At 34.9% G+C, this 16,507-nt stretch overlaps 1 protein-coding gene across 2 annotated transcripts in view; it reads left to right on the forward strand.

The window, feature by feature from the left end:
* The window catches only part of ATRNL1 (attractin like 1), a 525,096-nt gene that overhangs the window by 134,907 nt on the left and 373,682 nt on the right, over nucleotides 1–16,507 (forward strand). For both annotated transcript variants that reach the window (XM_037400754.1, XM_037400753.1), the window contains exons 18-19: nucleotides 4,443–4,661; nucleotides 9,391–9,528. In XM_037400754.1, the coding sequence (XP_037256651.1) occupies nucleotides 4,443–4,661; nucleotides 9,391–9,528 (357 nt within the window). The remainder of the gene's footprint in view (nucleotides 1–4,442; nucleotides 4,662–9,390; nucleotides 9,529–16,507) is intronic.

Genomic DNA, 16,507 nt, shown 5'->3' on the forward strand with positions numbered 1-16,507 from the left:
CAGATGCAAAACCAATGGTCTTGGTCTTCCTTAGATTCTTCTCACTTGAAAATACAGATTATTAATGCTTAAAGATTGTTTATCCTCTCCATTGAAACAGAGGGAATTCTGTTAGGCCATCAGGCAGGTAAATGAGGTGCAGAAAATTTTTGTCCTGTGATCAAATGAGGTCAATACTGGCTGTGTTAATGTTCAAGACTGCTCATTTCATCTGTTTGAGATTAAAGGGAAGTGATCTCTGCTTTTGTCAAGCAGTAAAGATACTCCCCAGATATGCCCTATGGAAGCACATTTCAGCAGAAATTGCTACAGTGTCTCTAGCAGAATAAAGACCCTACTCAATGTGCCTTTCAGTACAGCATTCAGCTGAAGCAGCTGCTTCCCCAGTCTTTAGTGGCTGGACCTGGTTCAGCTCAGCACCCTGCAGTTCCAACCTGTATCGGGGCCATAATTCACGCAGATGCTGGAGCAAGCTGCCTGTGCCTTCAATTCTTGTCTCAGTTGTGGTTTCTTTAGAACGATTCCTCCATCACCATCCTACAGAAGACTGGTTCTTAGTATTTCACTGTCCTTCAAGATTTGGTTAAAATACTTTCTCCCTGTAAAGGTTTCCAATCCAGTGGGACCCAAACTCAATATACAGGACTTGTGAGGTGTACGGTTGAACATTCATTACTGCTTTTCTTTGTGAGAGTGTTTTGCTATTTCTTTTGACCACCTTTTTCTCTCCATAAGACTCTTTTGAAATCAGCACCTCTGGAACATTTTATTTCTGGATATGTTGTGGCAGAATTCATGGTGACAGCAAAATACAACTTGCTTTCAGGGTCATAGTTAGATTGTGATTCCATTTAATAGATTATGGATACAAATACAAAAAATACAAAAGGTAGTTACTTGTTTTCATCTAAGCCTCAGGAAAATATCAAGTAAGGTCCTGCCGTATCTGTAATAGGAATCACTGATACATTCTAATTTTAGCCAAGAAGAATGGCTACAATGACCAGGCCACTACATATATCTGGGTTAAAGGAAAATAAAGTATAAGAAAATTTTTCTTTGAGGTAAAACTGTCCAAGCCTGTATTCTTCTTAATTGAGGTTCCTTCATCGTCTGTAGTAATCTTAGAATACAATCAACAGGGGAAATGTTGACCTGTTCTGGTAAACTTTTATGCTCAGTTAGTAAATTGAGATATTAATCCAGGTTCTAGAGTCCAAGTTCAGTGTGGACTAGAAGTAGGGTTTGCACATTCCTTGGGTCCTCATGTCCTCTAAACCCAGCCATCAGCCCATTTTTGGTCCAAGAATAAAGAAATAATAGGAACACTTAAATCTCTTGTTCTGTATTTTTGGAATAATGACACTGTAAGTGTTTTTCTCTCATAATAGTTTGCTAAAATTTTTTTCACTCCTATAAGGAATCAATTTTGCAATTTACTGATAGTGAGTTTTATCAGAAGATAAGTAGATTGAAAATTTGGAGATAAAATTGACAGACTACCACATGAATGATGTTTAGCTTTTTAAAATAGTATATGTTATGTCAGCCTGAACTTTTAACTATATTTTTGTGTTTGTGTAGTGTTTGCACATCATGCAGATTCAATTTGTTGGGGGGACACTCTACAAAGATCTCTACAAAGTTTATATCAAATAAGGGAAACAGGGTTTACTATATACCAGTTCATCATTATGTAAAGGCAGTTTTATATTAAAATGCATTTTCTATTCAAGAAATTAAAGAAAAGTAAGATTTAGTGTCTGTAAGCAGGTTGTGTGTGTTGGTTTTTTTTTTTTTCCTGAGAGTTTTGAAGCATTAGATATTTAACATTTAAACCAGAAAATGATTGTCCAAATGAAACATGGTTCAGACATTGTTTCAAACTAAATGACATGAAAATTTGATTAGGTAGATATATCTTTATTGTTGCTGAGGTAATGAAGTATTAAGTGTATTCCCTTACCAAGGGGTAGTGTTTCTACTTAGCTGAAGAACAGAATGTAACTATACCTTAAGAAAAAAAAAAAAAAAATCCTGGTTTTAGGGATGTGTGTATGTGTGTGTGTCCTGTTTTATTTTTATTCTGAATGACTGATTTCTGAGTTTTTGGATGTTTAACTCTTAGTGAAAAAAAAATATTCACACAAGCACGTATGATTTAAAAGAAAAAATGTAACTTCACATTTATTTTTACAACTTGAAATTAAAATGAAGAACACACTTTTATTGGTGACATTTTATCATTTTAATGCCTGCTTGCCAAAAAGTTGCATTCCACTCTTCTCCACATCTTGCATCCATTATGACTTTTGATTGAATAAGTGACAGTTGAACAATCTTTGATCTCCTTTAGAATTTCAAAGAAAAAAAAAATTCTGCTTGAATATCCCCCTTTTCCATAAACAATAACTCCTCAGTTAACTCTCCAGTTTTTCAGCTGAGCACTACTACAGAAAATATCTGAGAATTTTCACTTTTGGTTCTGTTTTATCTTCTATGAAGATAGTGCAGCTCTTACTCCAAGAGCTGTTTACTCCTAGCTTTAGTAACAACAGAATATAAATTGTTTGGATCACTAACAGTGCACCTCTGAAAGGGCAAGCTGGCCAGTACAGAGTGGTGGTCTTTACTTGCTTATTTTCTACTATAGTCAAAAACCAAAATTTGTATCATTGCTTCATATCTGATGAGGTCTGGTTTAAAACTGATTTATCACATCATGATTGATGTCGATTTCCAAGAACGATTGAGCTCTCCCCTGCTCCCCCCCCCCCCACCTCGGCCTTTTCCCATATTTTGGAAACTTGAAACATTTCCTCCTCTTTGGATTCTTCCAATTCTAATGATACAAGAGCTCATGCTGCAGCTTTCTGCACTGTTAAAGTCCTGAGATCTCATTCAGCTTCTTAACTACCTGGTTTCTTGATATCTGCATGTATCTTTAGTCTACTGGAGTAGTTTTTCTCTGAAAGCTTCTATTACTTTTAAGCAATTTTAATATTTGTTGAAGTCAGAGTAGCTAGCATTATTCTGCTGTCAGTATTTAATCAGAAATGAAGCTGTTCTGCTTAGTATACCCTTCACAGAACAGATTCAAGTATTGCCTTTGTGGAGTAGAGTGGTCCAGGTGGCTGTGAACATTAGTTGGATAGTGTCCTGAGACAAATTGTGAGGTTACACTCATGTAGAAGCCATTTGAGTGTCCTCCAAAAAACCCCAAAAACAAAACAAAAAACAAAAACCCCCAAACAAAACCCCCACAAACCTTTAAACTGCTTTCATTTTAAAAACAAACAGATTATTTCTGTCTTCCTGGCAGAATCTTCCTGAAGTTCATGTATGCTTTTAAAATTTATTTTTTAAGTGTCTACAAAGTTAATGTGAGAAGAGACAGGTATCCATAGTGATCAATGTTCAAATGATTCTGATGTTAATTTGATTCAGTGCTACAGCATTAAGAAAAAAAGAAGATGTAGCAAAAGAAGCTCAAATATACTTGTGAACTCCAATGGTGTTCCTGAAGATACTAAATTGTTAACTTCTTGTTAATAAGAAGTGGCAGTGAATTCAGAATATGAATTTTATTTGGTTCTAAACAGATTTAAAATATGAGGAAGACCATTTCATGAGAAATCAAATTATTTAAAAAATGTAGAGTATAAAAGATCTAGAGGGAGATTAGATTTTCAATTTGCATACTAACAATCAAAACTTTATTTACTCTTAACAGATGCGACTCTTAAGATATTGTTAAATGGGGTTGAATTATGACTTGTAGCTTAAGAATCCTTTTCTTTTTGGAAGATGTGCAGTATGCTAGCTTGTTTTGAAAGGTCTGTATAAGAAAATAGAGTGAGATTTGTTAATGAATATTCAGATATGATCCTGGGATACTTTGTACCTGTATAAATTTTTGGTTTGAATTTTAATTATCACAATTTTTGGATTATGTTTCTTACTTTGATCATTAACCTTATCTTGAATTCTAAAGTTTTCCTGTTGGAAGGACTGTTTACATCAGTAAAAGAAGTAATACATGCATCCCATAACATATATTAATAATAAGCACGGAATATATATTTTATTGTGGGATTTAAGGAAAATGTGTAATATTATTGTTCTGCTTTATTATCTTTGTTTATTTGGATTTTTTTTTTGTTGTGTTGTGGTGTAACAAACAGCTGCTGTGTATTCTGTAATCTTTGAGGATGTATAGCTTTTGAAGAGAACAGAGATATTCTTACTAGTGTTACCAAATTTTTTTAATTTACATGAGGAAATAGAAAAGCAAAATTGTTTTTTCATCTGTTCTAAGATCCTAGCATCTTATTAAAAAAAAAACCCAACAAAACAACAAACAAACGCCAAACACTGCAAAATAAAACCCAAACAAAAAAGAACCCCAACCTTGAATTAATATTGTATTCCATGTAATAAAGCTCAAAACTGCTCTGGACTGAGGACCTGTGGACAGTGTTTGGAACAGCCTGGGTGCGGATGGTGTAACGATCCCAGTAACACTGGAAAAGGGCAATGTTTGGAAGGATCGTCAAGAGGCCCAATGAAGCCTGTTAGCACGCACGCTAATGAAATGGTGCTTGATGCTAGTCTTTGTCCAAAAGAGAAAAATTATGAGTGGTCTTTTATCCAGTGTCCAGGTAAGGTCTGCTTCCATTCTTTCTTATATATGAAATAAGAGGTGTTTCTCTGTTTAAGCATGCCAAATTAACATAATTGTTTTGAATAATACAAACAACAAAAAAATGAGACTTGTTTTTCCAAAATATTTCCTAAATATGTAGTTTATTACTCTGTCTACTGAACATTAAATTTGCTTCCTGTCATGCCGGTTCACATGTGAAATTTAATGCAAATAGTTTAACCAAAATTGCCATTTATTTATAAATGAGTTTCCACCCATCCCGTCCTTCTACTTTTTCAAATGCAAACATATGAATTTCCTTCAGCTCTTGCTTTCTTCTGGCTTTCCTATCCATTGAAGAAGAATGCAGGTGGGGAGAAATTATTTATATGCAACTGGTGATGGCCAGAAGCAGGACCTTCCTGCATCCCTGCTGCTCGTGCAGGAGCCCAGCTGGCTGTGGGAATGGGGGACCGCCAAACATCCAAGCTGTTCACCCAGCCTAACTTTTCGACATTTGGAGTAAATAAAATGTATGCTTTTGTAATCTTAAAGAGAATCTCAGAAGTCTAAATTTAAGCCGTACCAATCTCATTATACTGTTTTTTATTGTTAAGTTTATTGGAAAAGTAAGCAGCAGTGTAGTAGTGCAGGCAAATGAAAGGCACATTGGAGAGTTTGACACACCTCCAGCGGTAATTTACAATAAATAATACAGTTTAAAAGACAACTTGAAATATTTTTTTTTTTTAATAATAAATGATGTAATTGTGCTAAAGCTGTTTTTCCAGCAAGTGTTCATACTGCTGATAAATTTGGAAGCTGGAGCTTCTCTACATGAAAGCTTTTATGGATCCACACAGCTACATTTTTTTGTTGTCCTGGGTACTTTTTTCATCAGTGTATTCTCTGTGTGTACATATATGTATATATATGTATGTTTATATATATTTATATGTAAGTCTGTATCTCACTATGTTATTTAGAAAGCAGAATCTCTGAAGAAAGTTTTAGAAAGTTTTCTTTTGGTAATTTTTCTTTAAATACATAGGTAGAGAACAGATTATTTTTAAAAAATAATTTAATAATGAAGTGAAATGTAAAACCAAGTGGACACTGTCAAATGTTCCGACTTAAAACCAAAACCCTCCAAATATCTAATATCATTTCCTGAACAAAGAAGCCTCCAGTAAATTTCTGGAAACAGTAGAATGACGTTACATTGTATGGAAACTTCAGTACTTTGTATGTTAAAATAGAGGCATGTTGATAAATGTATTGTTAGACTTTCATTGCAAGACATAATATCTACCACCAGCAAAATTGTAAACTAAATATATATATATATATATCTCAATATATATATATCTTGCCTAAAATGTTTGAGTTAGAAGATTTTATCACCTTATTTGTTTTGTATTTATTCTTCATGGAAAAATGTTCTGTATTCATTCTATGTTCTGACCAAGAATTCGCTGGAGTTCCAGTTTAGTTTAAAAACCCACTAGTTTTATGAGTTTGAGGCAGACCCTACTGAAGTCATAGAATTCAAATTTCAATTGATGTGAAATTTCATTTTGATTATTATAGGCTGTAGGCTTTGTTCCTAAGCTTTTATTTTCATTTTCTTAAAATATTATCTGTAATGGATTATACTAATACAGTTTATTATTCTTAGAACAGCAATTGTTTGATGTCTTTGAAATAAGGTAGAATTGATACTAAGTCGGTATAAGCCTACTGAACAGTTTGTAGTTTCAATGAAAATAAAAATAAATAAGTTATAACATGTAGTTTGAAGATTAGTCTGCCACATCGATAAATAGTTGGCTAAACCATTCATGTTCATTCATGTATGCACTTAGTTTTCCTTGTAGTTCATATCCATCCTCTTTATAGTACCTCCGGGCAATTGTGTTGATGAGAAGTATTTTCAATTAATTCTTATCTTCTGTCTGTTCAAATCTCTAAAACTCAGCAGGTAGCATAACACAATGTTGATTTTTGTGACTGGTCACTTTAAAATCAATAGTCCTCAAAGCAGCTGTCAGCTGTCATAATATTTCTTTTGATATGAATACATCTTTACTTTTTTCGACAGATTTGTATTTTAACTGAACTATTATTATAAATAAAATGGCAAATATCATCTATAAAAAAAAAAGAAAAATAAATAGTGCTGGCATTTCCTTTCAGAACAGTTTAGGTGGAACGCAAGGCCAAGGTTGTCTCTAAATTTCTCCTCTGAAAAGCAGTATGTATTGATTCAAAGTAGTTTGTTTAAAACTAGCTGAAGTATATTTAGACTAGATCCAGATTGTAATCTTATTATATATACATTTTATATATATTGCATAGCTTCTTTTTATATTTTCCTAGTATTAAGTATTTTCTTTAAACCATAATTATCAACAAATGCCACCATCACCAAACATTTCAATACAGAGCTGAAAAGGAAATTAGACATGAAATTGCTTATCTCCAGGGCAGCCTCACTGAAGATTCAACTAAACCACCTTTGTATGTGTGAGGAAAATTACGCTGTTGCTGCCAGTCATGTATATTAAAATCACTTACTGAAAAAATTACTTTCAAAATTAAACTCCTAGTTCTTGTTTAAATGGCCATTAAAGTGTTTCATTATTTTCATTATTTTAATTATTTAATATTGTTATCCCCAGTTTGATTGCACTCATCTCTATACCAGAAAGTTATTGAATTGTGCAGTTCTGATTTTTCTCTTTTCGCAATGAGATACATAATTTTAGGAAAATCAGCAAATATATTATTTTCAAATGGTGTGTCATGTCAACTGTAGATTGTATTGGTTCTTATTGTATATAAATGGATTTTTAAAATTTGGTTTAAATCTCTTCCATTTTCATTGCCTTAACAAAATGTAAGAACTAAGAACTACCATGTATGACCACATGATATTATAATTTACAGCAAACTAAAATTCACAATAAACAAAAAAACATTATCGAAGATTGCCTTCATTTTCCTTTAAATAATACAAAAATTAAGAAAAACATAACTAAGCATTAAAAAGAAAAGAAAATTTACAAATCAATAATCCACTAATTGGAGAATATCAGGATGAAACATTTTTCCTACATAATGACACAGCCATCATTAGGCAATCTTAATTTACTTTAAAAGACACCTATTTAATACATTCCCTGTTTTTACTTTTTGTTTATTGGGTTGCATTTTTCCCCCTATTATTTGCTTTATGTCATTTAATGTGTAAGACATGCAAGCAAACTCCAAAATGGAACTGCAATTCATGGCATTTTCACATAGTTTTTTCTGAGAAAGGCAACAAACTGAAGAATGGCAAACTGTCTGGAGGAAGGCACCACAAAGCTCTCTAAAAATCAAGTATACTTAGCAAGAGTAAAACTTGTCATTTCTAAAGAGATTTAGTCAAGTGAGAAAACATCTTCTCCAGCAGTACAAAAATGTTTGTTACTTCTTTACACGATTCTATAGGCATAACTGTAGAAGAAGGAAGAGATTGTAAACTTGGGAGATTTAAATGGTTTATGAGCCAAGCCTGGCAATGGCTGTAGATATATTAGGTTACTAAATTAAAAAACAGCTCTAAAAAAATTTAAATCAATGAGTGAGAATCTCTGTCTTCCCCCCCACACCATGGACAAGACACCAGTCACTGTGACATTTAGGTTAAAAATCCAAATTTTTTAAAAAAGGTCTTACTGAGATAACTGTCCTCTGCTGAGTCTTACACACCTGTCTCCAGTAAGGGATGGTCAGCTTTGACATAGTCTGATGTTTGTCATAGTCTGACATTTGACAAGCTGCTGTAATATACAGGTTGCTCATCTGCTGAGCACTACGAGCTCTGAGGTCCCACTCTATAGAGAGGTCATCCTTCAAATCCTCCTGGTTGTCCAGCCAAGCCCTGGCAGTAGGATTAACGATTCTGGCAGAATTCACGGTGTGATTTTGCTGCAATAGTGATGGGTACTTTCTGAATTTCTCCAAAACGTGGAGCACTGGAGTCGAGGTGTGGTGCAAGATCAGTGATTTATGGTGGTGTTATTTGACAAAAAAGCAACTTTATGGTTTGAAGGTCAGGCATAAAAAATTTACATCGAGGCCAGTTATTTTTTTGCTCTCACTGAAGTCAGCTGCGGGGAGAAGGGGCTGGAGCTGTCTGTGGTCTTGATGCCCTTAAAACCCCTTGGGGTGCCAAAGCTAATGCAAGGACCACAACTGTTAAAAAGATGTGTATCTTTAGCGTTTCTATTTTTTTTTATGTTTCCTCTCCCTAGTAGATATGAGCTTGGGTGTGAGCTGTTCGTGTTCGCTGTTGCAGCAGCCTTTTGAATGGTTCACAGCAGATTGCCTGTAGGTATGGGGGTTTGCATTTGGTCTCGGTGACTTGCTGCCTCTGAACAGGTTTCTTAAGTGACTGGGAAGTATTTTAAAGCTATAAGGGCCAGATTCAGCCCATCACAATGGCAAAAAAAGACTTCCTCACACACCTTAAACTCAGTGTCACTACGTAGTCAACTTCTGTGGTCTTTTGTGCAGATTCGTGTCTTGTCAAAATGCTGTCTTAAAGAGGTTCTCTGTCAAAGTACAAATATATATGCTGGTCATTCGTCAGCATTGAAGTCCTCAGAATTGCATTGTATTGCAATTTTGTAATCGCATAGGAATGATTTTGTTCCCAAGAGCAATTTACTAATGGCTTTTTAAATGTTATGTTCTAGCTTGCCAGTGTAATGGTCACAGCACCTGCATCAACAATAATGTCTGTGATCAATGTAAAAACTTAACAACAGGAAAGCAATGTGAAACATGCATGCCAGGCTATTATGGGGATCCCACAAATGGAGGACAGTGTACAGGTAAGTCATGCTGCTGAGAGGAAAAAAAACATTGAAATGAGATTTTATGTGATGTGAAATTAACCTTTCTTTCAATGTTTCTTTGACAATACAGATGAGTTGATCAGCTAAATTAATGATTCAAAATCAAATTAATATTTTTAAGAGAAACTTGGGATTCATAATCATCTTTTTGCAGTTATTGTTTGGTCTGGGTGCTCTAAGAACAAGATGGTAATTTAAAGATGCTCTCCCAGGTAGGGGAAGGAGAAAGAAATTGTCTTGTGGGAGTAAACAGTTTAAGTCCTGTTATTTCAAAGGCATCTTTTCCTTGCATGTAAACAACCCTCTTAAAAGCAGCAAGAAGGTACTTATAAATGAAGTTCAGTATGTCTGATAGCACTAATTTGTATGAATGCATGATGGTACTGGAGGGATTATGCATTTAACAGACCAACAAGTCTTATTCATGTATAGTTCAAAAAGAAAAGCCTGGTATGCTGAGGACTGCAAGGCACCCCGACCTATTCTGTCCAGTTTTGTAATCGCTGCATTGCATTACAGGATTCTACTTGAAGTGAGAGAATGAAGTCAAATACACTATACACTACATTTTTTATTATTTTTTATATATTGCTGTAGGGCTGCTTTTTTACTTACGTGGGTGATTTTGAAGTTGACATTAAGTTTTTCCTTTGTAACTAAATGAGAGAAGGAGGGATATGTTCAATATGAAAAGTCATTAAGGTAGTGGAGATTTAATCTAGGAAGGTGCTAGAAAATTTTGTCACATGACTTTTTCTTCTTTGTTATTGATGTTTCTTTAACTGGACCTTTACTTCTCAAGGCATATTTATTCATTTAACGGGTTCACTTGCTCTTCGGCACTTTAACATGCAGTACTCAATGCATAAAGCTGCATGTCTAGTAAACTCAAGCACAATATGTAGAAAGTGTTCAAGGGGATGGAAAGATTAATGTCTACCCCTATTGACAATTGCACATTGCTGGTGCTTTATGATGCTTTAAATAATTCTTAATAGTTCTCTTATTTCCTGAAGTTGACAAAATGTTCTTTTGCTGTCTATATCACATTTATGGCAAAATGATGTATTAATACAGCTTTTATTCTTCAGGGATACATTAGCTATCAACCAAATAAGTATTCCATCACCTTTAGTGAATTATGTGTAGTGAAATAAAGGCTAAAATCAATTTATAAGACCAGTAAAATTATAAATTTTATTACTTGTTTTTTCAACCCTAGCCTGTAAGGGTACATATTTTTACTGGTAGACATGATTGTAACAGGAGCTATTTAGACTAAAAATGCTTTAAAAAAATAACTGTTTTGAGGCTTTATCTGCATTGTATTTTGTAGGTTAGAGCCCATAAATCTGTTTAAGTCTTTTAAGACATTTTGATGAATCTAGTCATCATGAACTGTTAGTTGTTCTTCAGTATCATGATTTTTGTTTCTGTGATAGAGGTGCCCAAACTGTGGGCCAGAGATTTCTGCAGGAAAAAATACAAGTGATTTATAGATAAGCCAAATCAATTTTACTTGGATTTAAGAGGATTGTGGAACCATAGATGAGATCAGGCAGTGTGCAAATATAAAGAAAGTAAAGCATGTTTGTTTGTTTGTTTTCTTCCTTCGTTATGGTATCGCTTTTGCTAACAGAGAAAAAATTTGAAAATAGCTCAAAATTAAAACCATAATTAAAGTAAAAGCATAAGGAAAAAAATGTTAGTGGAAGAAAGGGCAACCTGTTCAGAAGCTGAACCAAAGTGTGACTGAAATAATTCAAAAATGAAGCAGGAAATTGTATGGAATAGCCAATCAAAGAAAAAAAAAAAAGAAAAACACAACTGAAAAAAACAGTCATCCTCACAGTCCTGTCTTGTGTCACTTTGCTGTTGCCAGCTGAGTTTCTGGCTGGACCCTACTGATACTTCTTTTCTGCTATGAATTATTTTTCTCTATGAGCGTTGAAACTGCCTGAGAATGCAGTGCATTTTTTCTTTGGAGCTCCTGGGTTATTTCTTTGAGGATCCAGATTGAAAATGTTTTAAAGGAATGACAAGATAATGACTATAACTCTTGAAGTACATCTGTAATACTATAATATTCTTCATATAACAAGTTGCTATAGTTACAGGGGTGTAACTTGGTTATTGTTGTGGTTTAAACCCAGCTGGTAACTAAGCCCCACACAGCTGCTCGCTCACTCCCCCTGCATAGGGATGGGGTAGAGAACTGGAAAAAGGTAAAACTCAAGGGTTGAGATAAAGATGGTTTAATAGGTAAAGCAAAAGCCATGCGTGCAAGCAAAGCAAAACAAGGAATTCCTTCCCCACTTCCCATGGACAGGCAGGTGCTCAGCCCTCACCAGGAAGGCAGGGCTCCATCATGCTTGAGCAGTTATTTGGGAAGACAAATGCCATCACTCCGAATGTCCCCTCCCTCTTCCCCCAGCTTTATATGCTGAGCATGAAGTCATGTGGTATGGAATATCCCTTTGGTCAGTTGGGGTCAGCTGTCCCGGCTGTGTGCCCTCCCAGCTTTTTGTGCCCCCCAGGCTACTCACCGGCGGGGTGATGTGAGGGGCAGAGAAGCCCTTGGCTCAATGCAAGCCCTGCTCAGCGATAACAAAAACATCTCTGTGTTATAAACACTGTTTTCAGCACAAATCCAAAACATAGCCCCATACTAGCTACTGTGAAGAAAAATAACTCTATCTCAGCCAAAATCAGCGCAGTTATGAATTGGAGAACAGTTGTAGGTGGGAAAAGAAATTGTACTCCATCTCTGCAGTTGAGAGGCAAAGTGGTGTATACTGGGAGAAAAAACTAAGAATTATTCTCTTAAGGTACTAGTGACATACAGTATAAAATAATTTTTCCCACTGTCCTGACAGAAGTACTTTTGTTGGGTACATATATTATGTATTCTATTGTTGTGATATATGCACTATAGGTAATATCTCACCTCCCAACTTAGTTTGACTATTGGGGATATAGTTAAAAAAAGATTTGCAAGAAAACCTTCCTTTTCTTTTATATGCTGGGTTAGCCTTTGCTGTTCCTTGGATCCCTGATGATCTTGAAAGGAAGGAGAAGTAGATGCGTAGCAAGTCTTCGGAATTTTTTTTTCCTTAACAATGCTAATCCTTTCCTAAATCCTTTCCATTTATACTTCTGGGAGGTCATTCAGTAAGCTCTGAAAGAAGCTGACTGTCCACTCCTGGATCATCAATTCTGTTCTGACCTTTGTCCAGGGATGGAAAACTCTGTACAAATATAGCTATTTTCCTTATTCTACTTTGGGAATAGTGATGCTTTTAAACCTGTCATCAAAGAAGTAATACATTCACAGTGGAATTGCATAGTGTTATGCTATCAAATTACTATGGGATGAGTAACAGTTGTTACAGGAAAAAGATATAATTTGTGTTTCAGAAGATTTTGAATATTTGTGATTAAAGAATGGGTAAAAAGAAATTGACTTTTCTGGATTTTTGCTCACTAGAATTGCTGACTTTTCAATAGCTTTAAAACAAATCTAAGGACTCGCTTTGCATCCTGATATGATGCAGGCTTACTAGATGTGAGAAAGCTGAAAAGGACAAAGCAAATATGGAGGCATAGTAACAGGCTTCAAATATGCAAAAGGAAGCTGAAAAGAGAGAATGATGATAAAGTGCCTTCCCCCACACCCCCATTTTGGCTGAGAAGAAAGTAATGGGATTAGGTTGCAGGAAGAAAGGTTAAAGTGGTATACAAGGAAAACTTTCTACTGGTTAAACTGTAAAATAGGTTGCCTAAAGACATGAAATCTGCATTATCACCTACACTATATTTTTAAAATTTTCAAACTAGTGTTGGAAAAGGGCAGTGAATTAGCTGATTCCACATGTTCTTCTCCAGTCCTAATTTTCAAAAGATTCTTGGAGTCTACAGATCTAGAATGCTGGGAGGTATTGAGTAAAGATAGATCATTTTCTTATTAAATTGGAATAGTTTATGTATAGTAAAATGACTATGGATATTTGACATGCTATGAGTGTTTAATACACATGTTCCTGAGTCTTACATATTACTTGTTTTGGAACCTGTAGCATTTTTGTTATTAAAAAGCATTAAAAAGCTTTTGTCTAATGCAGGTTTACTCTGTGATTAATTCTCACTCTATTTATGTCAGAAGTGTAGTGTATTGGTTGCTGATGTCCAATAATTTGATGATGATCATATTTTTAATAATTGTTGTACTTTTTTTTTTTAAAAAAGATATGCAGTAGCAATTATTCATTTTAACTCTGTCACTTGAAGTCTTTCTTCTATACAGAGAATGAAAGTTAAAGTTTGTATTCTTGATGTAGATGTGATCTTTATATTAGTATTCCTGAAAAGTGGCCTGCAGTTAAGATGTATATACTCCTCCTTTATGACATTTCACTGCACAATTATGTAGTTTGAATTATTTTTATATTTGATTTATTGCTGCATTCTACAAAAAACCCCCAAGAACTAGTAGTAAACTAGTAGTCAACTAGTTTACTAGTTAACTAGTAGTTAAGGTTTTGTGACTGTAACTTACTATAGTAATCTGTTCTTACACTAATTTAAAATGGTTCCAGAGAGTTACTATGTCTGTGATGTGAAACAGATAGCTAAAATCTAAAATGAAATTAATTTTTTATCTTACGCTATGATATATTTTTAGTTAAAAAAACACAAAAATTCTACATTCTTTGTTGGAAATAATCATACACAGTGCACAAATTAGTAATGTGTGCATGCTTAAGATTTGTAAGCTAAAGCCCCTGTATGTCAAAGAAAAGTGTAAAGAGATAGTACCATCAAAGTTACCATGTAAAGTTACAGCATCTTTTTTAAGAGTTCACTCCATGTTCAAGAACATGAGGGAAGCCAGGGGTGAATTCTGAGCATGAAGGAACAGAGTGCTTGAGCAATGGACAAATCTGGGGTTCCACACCAAGCTCCAATTCTGTTTACCCCTTTTACCTGACGGATCTTGAGTGCAAATGCATGAGTAACCCTTGGAGTGCTAAATGCACTGCTGTCAGTCTGTGCCAGAAATATCTGAGGAATCAACCCCCCTAGTGATCTAACAGAATATGGCACACACATCGCATTGTGCGGAAGCTTGGATGAGAGATGCACAGCTCAGCCTTGTTTGCTTCTGAGCAGGTAAAGCTATTCAGATGTAGGAAACCTAGGAAGCCTTGTAGTCTGAGATGGAGAAGAGTTGGAGAACGAATATTCAAAATAGAAATTACTTTTATTATTATTATGTTTTTCTAATTCTGCTCAAGTCCTGTTTGAGGTACAATTTTGAAGGCATGACTATCAGAATTCAGTAAAAGAAAATTCATCCCTAAATGTTGGTGGATTTTGGAAATAAACCAGCTCTGGCTGTAGATGGGAACAGATATTGGCTTGCTGTCTTGGTGGTTTCTCTTAGTGTTACATTTTCTTGAAGGTCTTGCTCTGTCATGTACTGCATGTCTGGGAAATATGCAATGTTTTAATAGAAATTCTATAAAAGATAGAGTTTTAAGTGTACTGCAGACCAGCAAAAAGTAACAGGAGTATAGGAGATTGCTTGGAACAATTTTGTGTCATCTTGGCAACATTTTTTAGCATTATTTTCAAACTTATTAATCATTTACTTAGTTGTCAATGTTAAAAAACTACTCTCGTTGCTTATCATCTTGTCATTTTCTTTACGCATGGTATTTTTAAAAATTATTCTTAAAATGCATGAGATGCCAGGAGAAAACTCTTTACTGTAACTTATGACACACACTGTGAATGTATAATACCTTTAATAATAAGATAACATAAGCACTTTTCTGTATTGCCATTTTCCCCATAAAGAAATAACATCCCAAGCAGCGTTTAGATTCCCATAACTGTTTTACCATTGCTGTTGCTTCTGCAGTAGGAGTAAAACTGTCAATATCAGCACAGCAGGAACATTGTATTTCAACTGGAACCACTCACTCTCTAAGCAGCCTTAATAAGTGTGGTGTTTAAGACACTGATGGCCATTCTGTAGAAGTCTCCTACCAGACAGGCTGTATGGGTGAAGTTTTCTAAGCAAGTCTGTAGCATTTCTACAGCTTTTATTGATCTGTCCCCTTCTCTGCTATCACACAGTTGAATGTTTTCATTACTAAAGGCAACGGCTTCCCCCCTACATTTGATTTAGAATTATTGTGTTTGAAAATGTGAAGTTAATTGTTCATTGGAAACATTCATTTTTTTATCAGATCTTTAAGCCGTTAGCAAAAGCAAGCATGTTTCTAGAGAGTGTACACCAAGTGTGCATCAAGTCCATAGCATCCATTGCAGCCACCTGAGAAGTCTGGGTGTCTTTTTTTTTTTTTTTGTTCTTCTAGTACACCGTGTGTGGACAGAACAAATCTGAGCTTTTCTACTACTCTTTTAAAGCATGTCTTTGCAAGAGCATGCCTTTTGCAGTGTCTGCTTCTTATGCACAATGTGTAACTCAGTACTTGGCACTCACATTTATATACATGTGCTTTTGTGTGTACATCTACACATGCTACTCCCTGATTTCGTTCCACATGAACTTTGGCAGCTGTACATTTGCTACCTAACTTACATATATCTACAGTAAGTACCTCAAAGAGATTAAAAAAAAACAGATAGGCACCAATTAAAGATCAAGTTATTAGACTAGCTTTAAGGTATCTTGACTTAGGTGAAATTGATCCCAGCAATATATTTGCCTAGCAAAAAAAAGTTGTGTAGATATATATTTGTGATTATTTCTATTGGTTACAAGAATTAAAAATAAAAACTTGTGACTTGTTGATGACTAAGATACATCTTCAGTAACAGGAGGAAAATGCATGGTGCGAAATCTTGCTGCTCAAAGAATGTGATTATTCTACTGAGTAACTGACAGGTTTTATGAGAAGAGGCTGAAGATGGCAGAAGTCATTAT

The sequence above is a fragment of the Falco rusticolus genome, chromosome 9 (assembly GCF_015220075.1).
Source record: "Falco rusticolus isolate bFalRus1 chromosome 9, bFalRus1.pri, whole genome shotgun sequence".
NCBI lineage: Eukaryota > Metazoa > Chordata > Aves > Falconiformes > Falconidae > Falco > Falco rusticolus.